Source organism: Chionomys nivalis, chromosome 5 (genome assembly GCF_950005125.1).
Source record: "Chionomys nivalis chromosome 5, mChiNiv1.1, whole genome shotgun sequence".
Taxonomy (NCBI): Eukaryota; Metazoa; Chordata; class Mammalia; order Rodentia; family Cricetidae; genus Chionomys; species Chionomys nivalis.
Window position 1 is genome coordinate 66,983,739 of NC_080090.1, and position 15,414 is coordinate 66,999,152.

The 15,414-nt window shown below is 49.0% G+C and overlaps 1 protein-coding gene across 1 annotated transcript; it reads right to left on the reverse strand.

Annotated features, from left to right (window-relative positions):
• Positions 1-5,122: 5,122 nt before the first annotated feature.
• Positions 5,123-14,644, reverse strand: Glul (glutamate-ammonia ligase). Its single transcript, XM_057769718.1, has 7 exons — positions 14,528-14,644; positions 11,845-12,023; positions 9,992-10,153; positions 8,339-8,485; positions 7,680-7,807; positions 7,322-7,521; positions 5,123-6,901 (listed from the first exon to the last, which is right to left on the reverse strand). The coding sequence occupies exons 2-7, from the start codon at positions 12,008-12,010 to the stop codon at positions 6,583-6,585; spliced, it is 1,122 nt and encodes a 373-aa protein (XP_057625701.1). The 5' UTR covers positions 12,011-12,023; positions 14,528-14,644; the 3' UTR covers positions 5,123-6,582.
• Between the last annotated feature and the right edge of the window lie 770 nt (positions 14,645-15,414).

The window sequence follows — 15,414 nt, forward strand, 5'->3', positions numbered from 1 at the left end:
TAGTGCCCCAGTTTGCTCTCACGTTCATTTGCTTGGTTGAGACAGGGGCTCATGTAGCCCAGGCTGACGTCAAACTGGCTACATAGCGGAAGATGGACTTGAATCTGCCCCTTCTGTCTACATCCTGAGTGCTGGAATCAGGCATTTCACAACACTTATTAATTTCTTTTTAATGTGCTGTCCGGGGTCTCTTGCACGCTGGAGAAATATAAACTGGGTTATGTTGTAGAATATTGTTTTAAGGTGTATCACTTTTGTTTATACCACATTTGTTTAACCCTGTGAAGCTCTGGTTCTTTGCCTATCTGAAACCGCTGATGGTTGAATAAAGAGCTGAATTGCCAATAGTGAGGCAGGAGCAAGGATAGGTGGGGCTGGCAGGCAGAGAGGATAAACAGAAGGGGAAACCTGGGGAAAGGAGGAGGAAGGAGCAATGAGAGAACAGGAGAGGAGGACGCTGGGGGCCAGCCACCCAGTCACCCAGCCACCCAGGAGTAAGAACGAAAGATACACATAAGTAAGAAAGGAAAACGCCCCTAGGCAAAAAGTCGTCAGGATAATTTAAGAAAAACTGGCTAGAGACAAGCTAAGGTAAGGTAAGGTAAGAATAAGTCTCCGTGTGTATTTATTTGGCAGCTGGGTGGCAGCTCCCCCTTCCCCCAAAAAAAGCAAAACCAGCTAACATCAGGGTTATATCCCCACCCCCGTCCACCCCGTTTACTTATTAAATCTTCCACAGTATCTTGACTGCCTCTCTGGTTTAGCATCCATAAGGCAGAATGATGGAGTGACAGGGAGGAGTTATCCTAAACTTTAACTGGAGAGCAGAGGCAGGGAGCCCTCAACACAGTTAGATACAGTGAGGAGTGTCCATGGAGTTCAAACACCGGATCTGCCTCCACAGCAGAGGAGCTAGCCAAGCCAAGACAATGCAATCGCAAAACAACCCAAAGAACTGGCTGGGTGACAAGGCTCCCAGAAGAGCAAATCATAGAATGACAATAGGAAGTAGAATACTTGTTCTGTCACATAGGACTGAGCCACCATTCTCTTCCTTAGTAGGGAGCCACACTGCAGACCCGTCTGTTGATTGGACATGAGGGAGGAGTTCGGAGCCTTGCTACAGGAATGACTAGAATGTTGTGCCTGGTAATACAGTCTGTATATTCCCAGCACTCAGGAGGCCAAGCAGGAGGATTACTACAGATTTGAGTCCTGCCTGGGTGATATAGCAAAATCTCAAAATATTTTTTTTTTGTTTGTTTGTTTTTTGAAACAGGGTTTCTCTGTAGCTTTGGAGCCTGTTTTGGAACCAGCTCTTGTAGACCAGGTTGGCCTCGAACTCATAGAGATCCACCAGCCTCTGCCTCCCAAGTGCTGGGATTAAAGGTGTGTGTCACCACCACCCGGTTTAAAATAAATTTTAAAAATTCAGTTTGCCTTTCCAGTTTTTCAACTCAACAAGTTTCTGAAAGATAAATTCCCAAGCCCCTTGCCTCCTTTTAAAGATGTTGTCTTGCTGGGAGGTCGTGGCGCACACCTTTAATCCCAGCACTCGGGAAGCAGAGACAGGCTTATTTTTGTGAGCTCAAGGCCAGCCTGGTCTACAGAGCTAGTTCCAGGACAGGTTCCAAAACCCGAGAAACCCTAAAATAAAAATAAAAGATGCTGTCTCTTGGCGGGAGGGCTCCTAAACAGGATCAGTACCGGATATGTAATGTGTATACATGTATGCTCTTACAAACTTGATGCTGTGCATATATTTCTGCATATGTGGACTGTGAGTTATCTTTATTTTTCACATATTTTCAGTTCTTATACTTTTATGGCTGGTGATTAAGCCAAGGCTATAAAGTATAGAGGCTCTATCTGCTTACTTTGTTGACAGTAGAAATTTACTTCAAGCCTTTGGGTTTTTCTTTTTGGTTTTTCGAGACAGGGTTTCTCTGTGGTTTTGGAGCCTGTCCTGGAACTAGCTCTTGTAGACCAGGCTGGTCTCAAACTCACAGAGACCTCCTGCCTCTGCCTCCCAAGTGCTGGGATTAAAGGTGTGCGCCACCACCGCCCGGCTGCCTTTGGGGGTTATATGAGGAATAGCCACCTTATATTAGTTATAACCCTTAAAGTAACATGAAGCTCACAATTTCATTCCAGCCAGAATGAAGAGCAGGCAGGCATTCTTTCCCTCCACACATGCTTACCCAGGCTGCAGCGTGGTCATGATGTTCGAAGTGAAAAATAACATGTTCAAGTCTTTATCCAACCCTGCACAACCAGGGCCTCATAGATTTGACAACCATCCAGGAGAGTTGTATGTAGGCTTAAAGCTCACAAAACTGACTGACCCTTAAACAGAAATCATTACAAGAAGCAATGCAGGCCACGTGACTGGTCTGGGGACACGGTGATGAGCTAGGAAAGCAAGTCCCTGCTTACATGATGTTTGCAACGGAAAAGTCCTGAGCGAAGCATCCGTTTTCTCTGGGTTAGCACGTTATTCTCTAGACTTTGTACCGTGCTGGAACGGGGGCAAGCGGTAGCTGGACTTGTGAAACTTCGGGTGAGCTATTTGGAGCTCCAGCACCAAGCACCAGGTCAGACTTGTCCATCCGCAAGTGGTCCATCCTACCTAGATAGAGAGCCCTGACTTTCACATGGTAAGGAACTCCTGAAAACCCTGGTAACCTGAGATGCCTTTCAGCCCTCACTCACTCACTGACAGGATACTAATTCATGGTTTGGTTTTTTGTTTCTTTGCTTTTGTTTTCAGAGAGTGAATGTCTTAGGTAGCCCAGGCTGGCCTCAAGATGGCTATGTAGTGGAGACCGACCCTAAAATGAACTTGTGATCCTCATCTGTTTCTGCTGGGCTTACAGGCATGCACCACTACACACCTGATTTCTATGGCTGCCTACTTGCTAGCAAGCATTCACCAGCCTAGCTCCAGCTCTGGCCTGGGACTTCAGGATTAAAGTTTGTGAAGCATTTTGATCCAACACCTCACAGTACTGAGAGAACTGGGGCCTCACACCCTCCACAGAGCCAGAGCCATAGTCTGTCTCTTTAAAGGCTGAAGGCTTGGCAAACATTGTTTAATACAGCCCCTCATTCTGTTTAATCTATCACCGATAAAGTTACCGTGTAACTGCACCTGTTAAATGAGAAAAAAAAAAACAAAAAAACTTAGAAATACAAGGAGATTGGACCATGACCTGGATGTCAAACCTAAGTCTAGCGTTCAGGGTGGAGGAAGGAAATCCTGATCCTATTAAGTCAGAATTCCTTTCCAAGTCATCTTGAGGACTGGGTACAGTCAAACACGTCCTTCAGTCCCCCTGGGGAGTGACCCAGGAAAAGGAGCTACAGCTGGGATGGGGGAAGTAGAGGGAAGGGCTGTTACTTTTACCATGAAGACCAGAAAAATGCTAAGGCAGAGAGGGCACTTTAAAAAAAAAATTAAGTGTATGAGTGTTAGCACGCATGTGTATGCAGCATTTTACATGCCCAGCACCCAGGAAACCCAGAAAATGGGTACCAAATCTCCTGGGATTGGAGTTGAGTGGTGAGCTGTCTGATCTCTGAACTGGGGTCCCCACAAGAGCATCAGGTGCTTTTACCTGATGATGAGTCGTCTCTCCAGCATCAGGGCGCTCAGTCATGCCAGGCTAACAGGTGGCAAACTGGGGCCATGCTCAGCAAATGACTAGATTGCTATCTACTTTGTAACATGAACCAGAGAACACTCGTCTGAGAAAACAGTTTAGGAACCGTTACATCAGGCCTCTAACTCCTACGTAGTAGTATGTACCACCCTTAAGTGAATACTGCCCATGACAGTAATATGCAACTCAGTATTAGCATGGCACAGTGTGGTGCCCTTGAGAGAAAAATGGCAAATCTGAGACTAGCCTGGGCTACAAGAGCTCCAGGCCAGCCAGGCACACAGGGGAGACCCTCAAAACCCCAACACACCAAGCAGAAACAGTGGAGCTAATATGCTAGTAGCCAGCCACCTTTTCCTATCTGGGCATGTGCGGAGCGCCATAGTGAAGAGTTCCTTTTATTTTTAGCCTAGTGAGGAAAAGTGCTTAAATAGCAATAGGGCAGACTAAGTCTGAGGGATTAGCTGGGCTTGGTGCCACACTGTGGGGACAGGATCAAGGCTTTCCGGACCCTTGGATTAATGAGTTCCAAACTGGAACCTTCAGAGGTGTAAACACGGGAGGTTGGAACCGAGGCTCAGTGGAACACATCTGTAGTCTCAGCTGCTGAAGGCTTGAAGCCCATGATTTTCAAACCAGGCTGGGGACCTTGAGACTCCAACTCACAACAAAGCAGGACAAAATGTCAGAGAACTGCCAAGTTCATTGGCTAGTGCTTGGCCAATTAAAACCTAGGAAAAGCTGATATGCCATGAGCACACCAGCCTCCAGCAAGTTTACTGTGTAAGTGGCTCATGGCAGCTGGATCCAGGAAGTTCTCAACAACAGAGGCAGTAAGACAGTTTACCACACTTTTAAATAATCTGATAAACTGGGACTGTCACCAAGCCCTGGTTCGTGGACCACGAAATCTTAGCATATCCAACCTGCAGGGGCACGTTGAGCCATGGAGAGTTGTGCAAGTGGCCAGGTCCAACACAAGTCGTGTTTAAAATGTTCCTTAGGTTTATGTGCAGCTTGCTTGCATTGATTCTGAAGCCTGCATTCTGCAGATGACAAAACTGCTTTGAACTGTAAAACAATAAAACAGGGAACTAGGGATTGCCAAGACTCAATCTAGAAACCCTAGTTGGAAGCAGAATTGCAAGTCAGAAGCCAGCCTGGTCTACTAGAGTGAACTCCAGGTCAGCAATGGATTGCACTAAAACCCTGTAGCAAAAAAAACAAAAAACAAAAAACCAAGAACTCTCACTTTACCCCAGATTATAGGTACAAGAAAAAAACTGGCCAACGCACGACTCCATTTTAAAAACTAAAAAGCAGATAAACAAGCTTACTTTGTCAAACAAGACAGAACCACCTCCTCCTCTTTCGGCAGTAAAGGAAGGACCAAAATATTGCACGTTGGTTTTTTTTTTTTTTTTCTTCCCCAACCACAAAGAAACAAGTCAGAGGAAATCTTATAAACGTTAGGTTGATTTATAAGTACTGCTCTGGCAGCAACAGCCTGTTTACAATGAGGAGTTATCTAACTGAACATACTGTACATGGCAATTAGAAGTCGTCACGGCAAGAGAAAACCACAGGCAGCCAGCCTGCTGCGGACGGCACACAAGCAACCAGAGCACAGCAGGGCAAGCTGGGGTGGAGGTGGGGTGTGTTTATTATAAAAGGAAAAAACAGAACTCCATAGGATTCCTAAGGAGGGAAGGAATATTCTGCTGGGAGACGAGACACTAGGATACAACACGACAAATGTTTTAACTCCAGGCCTGTCCTCAGTTCCTCCCAGAGCAAACTGGAAGGAGACATTGACGCAAACAGGCAGTTCTGCAAAGTTAGAAACCCTACCCTACAGAGTTGATTAGAAGCTGAACTTGTTTTGCTTTACAAAATTTAATATATCAAAAGGCCTGCTTTAGTGACATGCTAGTCCCACCGAGAAATAATCCCCACCCACCCCCCGTCAGTAACAATGTTCAAGTTGACCAGCCAACTCATACCTCTAACTCGTGTGTGGACACATATGCATCTTAGTCTAAGCATGGGATCAGGTGGTGGCAAACACTGGCATCCCACCTGCTACCTGTCCAGCATCTGCTCCTGCAGAGTGGGCAGGGAAACCCTACGTAGTAATGAAGAAGCTGAGCCCCAGATAACCAGCATTTCTGGTACTTCATCCCCATCCCTGCTCAAGAGATCCTTCCTTCCAACCAAGCTCTTCCCTTAAACTTGGCAAACCCAGGGATGAGGGTGGTTTTCTCAATTAGAAAAACACATATATCCACACATCCATATATATAACTTTTTTGTTTTTACATTTAAATATAAAAATACTACTCTGCTCTTTGTTATAAATGGAGGACCAAGAACTAAGAACCTTTTCTTCTGTTACAGCAGGGCTGTCCATCAGGCGACACACTAAGCTGTCTCCATGGAGGGCATAAATTCCCCCAAGCAAGGGAAACATGGTACAAGGGAGCACCCTCCAACTGCTCCTCACCTAACTTCTACTGGGAACAGAAAGTCAGTTTTACCTGAAGAACTAACAGCTCTCTACCAACAGAGATCGTCAATCCAAGCAGTGGAACTATCCCGAAGAAAAATTCCTCCTCGCACAAATATACCCGCTCTGTGACAGCTATGCCTACTGGACATGCATTCCTGATGAGATGAAGCAGTGGTTACCCCCCATCCCCACTAAAAAGCTAGATAGAAAAAAAAGATGAGGGTTGGGTGTGGAGAGATTAAGAACTTGACCCCTCTATTCTGACCAATGAAAGCAAGATTAACTGGGCATGAGGAATAAAAAGACCTTGATAGTCCATCCTTTGAGTTACAGTGGGGGCAGAGCTGGGACAGGAAAGAGTTGGAATGGGATGATTAGGAAGGGCTCAGCATCACTCAAAGCCTAGTCCACTTAGTTCTTGTATTGGAACGGCTCATCGCCAGTCTCGTTGAGAAGGCAAGTGCGGACGATGGCCTCTGTCACAGCAAAGGGGTCACAATTGGCAGAAGGGCGACGGTCTTCAAAGTAGCCCCTCTTCTCCTGGCCGACAGTCCGGGGAATGCGGATGCTGGCACTGCGGTTGGCAACGCCAGCAGAAAAGTCGTTGATGTTGGAGGTTTCATGGAATCCAGTCAGGCGCCGGGCATTGTCCAGGCCCCCCTTGGGATCGTAGGCGCGAATGTGGTACTGGTGCCGCTTGCTTAGTTTCTCAATGGCCTCCTCGATGTACCTAGTGGAAGCGGTAAAGATGAGGGTCTTGACTGTCACTAGAAACCTGACCTTCCAGGGAAGGGGCAGATATGAACCCCGAAAGAAATCAACAAATACTCCATGCAGGCTGTGTCTGCCTTGTGACCCGAGACTCAGTGTCTCAGACTAGCTCTTAACATGCACTACAAATGATCTGCTGGATGGGAAGACCGCCATCACCTGCCTCTTCCCACTAGTAAGAAGCCACGTGACAACTTTTCCATGTCACAGCTGTAATTCTATCCCTAGAGTGTCACTTCTCCAACAGGTACAATGACAGACTTACGACAAATATGGAGAGTGACACGAACAGCCGTGTGAGGAATCCAACTTTCCCAACCCTAACACAAAGCCCCTCCACCTCATGAGGATAAAGATGGCTCCAGAGGAAGGCACTCACTTCAGACCGTTCTCCTCCCGCATGGCCTTGGTGCTAAAGTTGGTATGGCAGCCGGCACCGTTCCAGTTCCCAGGGATGGGCTTGGGATCAAAGGTTGCTATCACCCCGAAGTCTTCACATACACGATGCAAGATGAAACGGGCCACCCAGAGATGATCTCCCATGCGGATTCCTTCACAGGGTCCTATTTGGAATTCCCACTAGAAAGAAAGCATTGACCTTTAGAATAAGCCCGCTCAAGCTCCGAGCTTGTACTACTACCTCTACCCCAAACCACTCTAAAGTTACCCTTGCAAGCCAAAGTCCCCACGTGCCAAGCCTTCAGAGGGGAGGAAAGTGACAGAATAGTGCCACTTACCTGGGCAGGCATGACCTCGGCATTTGTTCCTGTAATCTTGACTCCAGCATACAAGCAGGCCCGGTAGTGAGCCTCCACGATGTCCCTGCCATAGGCTTTGTCTGCTCCCACACCACAGTAGTATGGACCTGAAGGAGAATCAAGACCCACACTCAAGGAAGAGTCAGAGAATCCATAAACCCCCAAAGCCAGAAAATTCGAAGGTTCTACCCCTTGTTTCCAGAGTCACTTAGTCCTGCCTTCACCTGCAGGGGGGAAGACAGGCATTTCCTCTGCCACAGCCTCAGCAGAGCCACTGCCCACTTTGAATTGTTTCTCACACTTTGTGTGTACACGCATGTGCAGTCTGGTCAGAGGATAAACTGAGGGGGTCATTCCTTGCCGTCTATCTAACCATAGTGGGTCTCAGTGATAAGACTTGGGCTGTCAAGCCTGGCGGCAAGCACCGCTACCCACTGAACCACCCCCTCCGTCCTCCCATCACTTTAGATCCTAACTACCTCTGGATGCGAGGGATGCAAGGGCAGTCTACCGTTAGTTCCCATTGCCCGTCTCCGTGTTTTCTGATTCAGGAGTTGCTTCTGTCTCTAGAGAAGGGGGTTTTTCCTGGACGTAAGAACTTAGGGGAGGAAGCTTTTCTTTCACCCAGGGGAACTTACCTTGGGGCCCAGGGAAGCCATTGGAAGGCCAACCAAAGGGGTGTCCGTCTGTTCCCATGAGAGTATATTCCTGCTCCATTCCAAACCAGGGGTGCTGGTTGCTCACCATGTCCATTATCCGTTTACAGGTGTGTCTTAGATTGGTCTCTAGAATAAAGCATCAGCGTGCTATAAGGAGTGGTGCCTTGTAACCTCTCACACAACTGAAGTCATCACAGGCTGGACCGACCCGGGCCCAGCCTCTGTGTGCTATCACCGAGGGAGATGGAAAAAGCGGTAATTGCAAATTTGCAGGAAAAGGCTGAGAGACTCCTTATAATTAAAGTCAGCTATGAAATCTCATGGGAATGGAGCGAGAGCAAAACAAGAGCTCGCCCTATCTGCATGCTGGCCACGTTCCAAGCACCACACGCCAGACACTAACACCCTCTGTTCACAAGACAGCTGCTTCTAGTTGTCAAATGGATTCCCTGGTTTCTCAGGCACTTAAGGCCAGATCTGTTATTTTATTGAGAATAATTTGTCCATTAGGCGTCCATTGCAGGTGAGTTTAAGTGCTCAGTTACACAGTATTGTCTGGTACAAAAAGAGAGAAAGAGAGAAAGACAGGGAGAGAGGCGAGTAACTGGAAACCATTCCCAAGCTAGGAAAACGTTAACCATTTAAGGGAGTCTGCGGGGAGCACTAACAGTCTTCCATTTTCTCAGATGAGAACACGAAGCCCCAGGTGTCAGGTGACACGCCCAGGTTAAAGGCAAGCAGCAGAGCCAGGAACCCCATGGCTACCACGCTCAGGGTGCACACCCTTTACCAAGAATATTTCTTTTCAAAACAGAGGCTCTGAAGGTGCAGGGCTACCAAGGCAGTGCTGGAAGAGACTTTGTGGAAGTGAAGTCTTTTTAAGAAACGATGTGAAAACTGAGTAGGGACAGCATGGCACAAACACAACCCCACGCGTGCAGGTTGAGTAAGCCTCACGAAGAGACAACTTTTCCGGGAACCCCGTGCTCACAGTCGTGGGCAGACAGCATCAATATGCTGTCTGAGAACAGTACTCCAAATGATGTGCACATAATAATTCATTTGATCTTGCAAATGGCTTTGAGACGAACTTTATCTTAAAAAGGATCAGCAGCTGCCACACAACCCTGGCAACCTGAGTTCTACCTCCAGAACCCACAGATACAGGCAGGAGAGAACCGATTCCACGAGTTGTCAGTTGACTCCCACACCCCCGCCACGGTATGCCCTCCCCGAGCACAAAACCACGCACAATTCAGCAAAAACAGAAACACAGGGCAAAAGCATGCCAAGGGCACTGGCAACAAATTGCAGATCTGGTATTTAAACCAAAACTCTTCCGAACTATTAAGTGTGGAATACAGGTTCTTAAATGTACAAGCAGGTCAAGACTCACTGGGGACACACCTATCAGCTAACAGATGGAAAAAGAGTCCCACTGTTTATGCAACCAATATAAGGGACCATGAAAGGGTGGACCACACTTGTTTTTTTCAGCAGGAGAGTTCAGGGTAGGATGGACATCCAATCAGCCCTAGATTCTTAAAATACTTTCTAAAGGGCAGTCCCTGCCTTTTCAGAAATCACAAGCCCGGACTAGGACAGCCACACAAACACCCACCCCATACACACCTGCAGGCTTCCGGTTGTACTTGAAAACTTCACAGAACACCAACTTGTTGGGCTCTTTGCGAAAGGGGTCCCGGAACATGGCGACCGGCCTGAGATACATGTCACTGTTGGAGCCCTCAGACTGAAAGGTACTAGAGCCATCGAAATTCCACTCGGGTAATTCTGGGCCAAATAAAGAGGAGAAATTAATTTTTAAGGAGACGTATTCATTTTTTATGTGTATGGGTATTTTGCTTGCATGTATCTGTGCAGGTGTGTGTGTGCCTGGAGCCCGCATAAGTCACAAGAGGGACACACATACACACAGGCAAACACATACACAGGCAAAACATGCATACACACAAAGTAAGTTTCTTTAGCGTACACACAAAGAAGTGGCACGGCATGTGAATGCATCCTCGTTAGGGACAAACTGATGTCTCTGCCCACCTATCCGTGTGTTCCTCATCTGAGATTCCCAAGAGCAGCGCATCACCAGACCCTCCTGAGCGACAGTCAACTCCTCTCCTAAGTCTACAGTGCACCAGGTATTCAGATGCCACTTACAGTGAGCAAGGCACTAAAGACACAGGACAAAAGCTGACTCCTTCACTAGGCCGCATCATCTCCCTTCTCTCACCCCTCCCTGGGCTTGACCGTTGTAGCCCAGGCTGTGCTCTTACAGATGAGGCAAAGGCTGGGTCCCTACCACGCTTCCTTTCGCTACTGTTTTAATGGCCAGTTTGTCTCTCCAGTTCTTGAAGGCAGAGACCAAATTCTGCTAAGTGCCAAATGCACGATACATACTGTCACCTAGTCACTCAGACAGCACCATCTCTAAAAGAGGAACTCATCCTACACTAGGTAGGTGACAGCTGCCCAGCCCCTTCCCTGAAAAACAAAGGGTTTCTATGTATAAGAGTCCTCACTGTACTGGAACTTGCTTTGTAGACCAGGCTGACCTCAAACTCACACAGGCCCACCTGCTTCTACATCCCGAGTGCTGTGATTAAAGGCGTGCACCACCACCATCAGGCCCCCAACTAAAAACAAACGGCCAGACCAGGAAAAACTACTTTGGATATGTTTTGCATCCAGATTCCACTGATCAATCTATACACAGCACTCTAAAAGGGTCTGTAACAATGGTTCTCAACCTGGGGCTCGCAACACTTTGAGTCGTCTAAACCTTTTCACAGGGGTCTCTTAAGACCATCTGAAACCACAGACATTTATGTTATGATTCATAACAATAGTGAAATTACAGTTAAGAAGTTAGCAATGGTTGGGGGGGGGGGTCACCAGAACATGAGAAATTACTAAAATGTCAAAGAATTAGAAAGGTTGAGAACCACGGCTCTATAAACTAGACAGCATATATATCCTAGTTACAATGGTTCCTTCAAACTAGGTTCCTGGGTTTGGCCAGGTTAGAGGTACTTCAACCTCCCACCCCCTACAAATATGACCCAATATTTTCCTTCAGTGTGCCAGCACACACATGATTTCTAGCTAAATAAAGGCCTCCATTGCTGCTATGACTCCAGACTGCTCAGCAGCTTATGGGTAACTGACTGAGGTCTCAAGAGCCCTGCTTTTGAAAGGCTTTGCAAACAAAAACAGAAGGAAAGTCGGGCGGTGGTGGCATAACGCCTTTAATCCCAGCACTCGGGAGGCAGAGGAAGGCGGATCTCTGTGAGTTCGAGGCCAGCCTGAGCCTGGTCTACAAGAGCTAGTTCCGGGACAGGCACCAAAGCTACAGAGAAACCCTGCCTCAAAACCCCCCTCCCCCCCCCAAAAAAACCAGAAGGAAGGTCAACTCTCAGGCTGCTCGTCCACTCCCAGGTGCGCATTCTGCTCTGGCCCGCGCTCACCTTCTACACACTTGGGCTCGCAGTCCAGGGTGCGGGTCTTGCAGCGCAGCCCTTCGCCGGTCCCATCAACCCAGATATACATGGCCTGAACTTTCTCACCCTGAGGCAGGGACATGTACATTTGCTTGATGCTTTTGTTCAGGTGGGAACTTGCTGAGGTGGCCATAGTGGAAGGTGTTCTGGGGGGACAAAAAGCATTTTATTAACATCAACCCCGAAGAGGGTCTCCCGCAGGAATGGCTGAAGAGGCACGAGAACGGAGCATGTGGCTGATTTCTCCTTTGGAAGTCCACACATCAAAGGGTGCAGTATTCGCTCTGCTTTCAAGAATTAAAGTTTATAATTAGACAAAGATCATCCCCCTCAGGGTGGGCTAGTTAAGGGATCTTAATATCCCTCGACTTTGAGAAAGGTGACAGGAGGGGACAATAAGATGACAAAAAGTTCATTAATAGAATGTCTTATTCCACCCAATACAACAATAAATTACTGCCATAAAGAACTACGTAATTGACATTGGTTTAACGGACATACATTCCCCCCTCCCCACACACACACCTCCTAAATTCCTGCATTTAGATTATTTGAGACAAGATCTCACTGTGTAGCCCTGGAACTTGCTGTGCACACCGGGCAGCTTTCAACTCAGAGATCTGCCAGCCTCAGCTTCCTGAATGCTAGGATCAAATAAAGGTGTGCTGCCCCTATGCCTTGACTCCGTAGTTAGATTTAAAGATAAAAGAAGGGGACTAAGATTTAAAAGGCTACACCACTGGTTTTACTTTTTTTTTTTTTTTTTTTTTGAGACAGCGAGTCTCTACCTTACCCTGGCTGTCCTGGTACTGACTATGTAGACCACGGGTCTATCACAGAGATCCACTCGTGTCTGCCTCCCTAGCCCTGGGATTAAAGGTGTGTTCCTCCACGCCAGGTCTCAATTGCTGACTTTTCACTGGTGTGACAAAAAGTCATTAGTCCACAGACAACTCTGACTTCAATGTAAAAACGACCATATTTGAAGATTTCACTAGATAGTATGTTCTGTTAAGTAGAAATTTCCCAGTTCAAATGACGATGTGGGGGAAAATCTGCTCTAAGAATCTGAAGCTACAAAACCAGCTTCAACACAAGAGGAAATGTCCCTCCTCCCTAATCGCCCAGGATGGCTGGAAAGGGAACATATTGTTCTCCAATGACTTGGGCAACTTTCTGAAGTACAGTGGCAAAGTTTCTACGGGCAACTGTCCATGTTTGCCCAAGTGAAAACAACTGCTTCTCCCTCCAAAAGCCTCACCCTTCCCCTGGGGAACAGAAGCTCCGTGGTCAAGTCCTACACAGAACTAAAACCTCTGCCTACACCACCCTTAGAGACCAGGATTGCGATTCTACATGGCCTTGGGTTACACATCCAACATTAATCAAATGTTGGGTGAACCTGGCTTCCTCCTCCAGTCCTTCTTCGAGACCAGCTGGGTGCCAGCTACCTAGTATATGTTGTACCAACTGGCGCCAAGTTCACATGGAATGGGTTCTGAAGCTCTGAGTAGTTTCTGCTGTCGCCAGATGTACCGGGGTCCTTCTCCCTACCCTTTTACTCACCCAAGCCACAGAGTATTAAATGTACGGTTGGGGTTGCCCTCTCTAGCCCTCCTCTTTTTAGAGCTGTGTTCGTGCCTCTCCTCCGACTCGGTATCTCGCTGGTCCAAGCAACGGAGCTTTCTGGGCGAGGGCGATGGAGTGGGGGACCCAGAGCGTTCGGAGGGGGAGGTGTAGGAATAAGTAGGCTGGTGGGATTTAACCCGCGATCTCTCCCCGGAGTTCACAGAGTAGGCAACGAAGCCAAAGCAATTGGCAGGGGACTCTGAGGACCGAGAATCTCCATCTTCCTCTTCTATCGAGGGTTTCCTTGAGGATTTGCGGCTGGGGGAGGATCCCCGCTTCCCGCCCCCGGAGGAGTTGGGGTAATCCACTTTGAGAGCAACCCTTTCCCACTGAAATGTCCGGAAAGTCGGCGCCCCGACCCTAGAGCCCGCGTTGACCTCAAGGCCTCTCCCAGGGGGCCATACCCCGAGAGGGCAGAGGCCGGGTGGAGAGAGTGGGGCGACCGCGGGAGGCACCGCGCGCCGCTGCTGCCTCCTCCCGGCCCGGTCTCTCCACTGCGGAGCCCTCCGGCCACACCAGGGTCCTGGCTCTCCATTGTTCGGTCATACTGTAAAGCCGCCAAGACCCCCGCGTTGGGGAAGCCGGCAAGCGGCGCCACCACTCGAGACCACCGGCATCAATCAGACCACCCACAGCGCAACGACGCCCCCCAAAACCGCGCCGCCCAGGAAGAGAGGATCGAGGCGCCTGAGCCCACCTAAGGCGTGAGTGCACTCCCGCAGGGACCACCCGGTCTCACGATCCGGAGCCTCCGCCAACCCTGGGACGCCCGCCTCCCGGGGCGGCGCCTCAGGCTGCAAGTGGAGAGCAGATCAAAACAACCCGCGACCCCGCCCTTCCCGGAGCCTGGCCCGGAGCTCGCCCCACAACAGCCCAACAGAACCCGTCCGGCCGCACGCTACAAGCACGCGGGAAGCACGAGCACAGCATCCCTGGCCCCGTAGCTGCGGACAGGAGATGGGAGATAGAGTACGGGTATTACAGCCCGGACCACCGTGCAATGCACTCTCCGTGCGCTTACCTTAGTGGTGGCCGGCGGGATGATGGATGGGGTGGACAGGCCACGAGAGCGAGGCGAAGAGAGCGGAGAGGAGATCGGTGCGGGGCTCAGTCTGTGCGCTCAACTCCCATTCTCGGCTCTGCAGGGACGCAGCCCGCTCAGTACTTTTTATTGGCAGCTCGGGCCCGCCCCCGGCGCCTGATTGGCTGGCGTCGGCCAGGAAACCCGCGCCCATCAGCTGCTGTGTGCCGGGGGCTCGAGGCCATTGGCCGAGTAGCTTTGCCGGAATCGCGGGGTGGAGCGAGCAAGCCCGAGAAGAAAGAAAGAGAAAGGGAAGTGGGGGAGGGGAAACAGCGGCTGTCGAGGAGGACTGGGGGCCCAAGGTCCCGGAATCTTTTGCAGGCTCTATTCTTTAGCGACCTCTGGACCCTCCGACCCGGGCTAAGGCTTTCTCAGAGTCACTCGGGCCTTGGCTCTTGCTGCCTAACGGTGCAAAGATTTTCGAAGAGAGTTGCTGGTGAAAATCCAGAACCGAATTTTTACCCTTTGTTGTGCGAGATCTGGAGGAGGTGGGTTGGGGAGGTGGACCCTGATCAGGCCTGGAGAGAGACACGGTTCCAAAGCCTAGATGAGTCTATCCTCCTGGCTTGCTGAGTGGGTTTGGGGAAGTGGTCGGAACTGTGATTTCATGGTTTGAATACAACTGTGATGTTCCTATAATTCCATGGAGAGGATTCTGGTAGATGTTCCTATAATTCCATGGAGAGGATTCTGGAGATCCATAGACAAGAGACCTGTTTGATGTCGCCTCGTTCCTGCCATAGGCAAGTCTTAGCCTTTCAACGTCCGGGCTCCTAGGATCTGCAAAGTAAAGCAAATGGAAGGACTTTTAGAGCTGTTTACCAGAC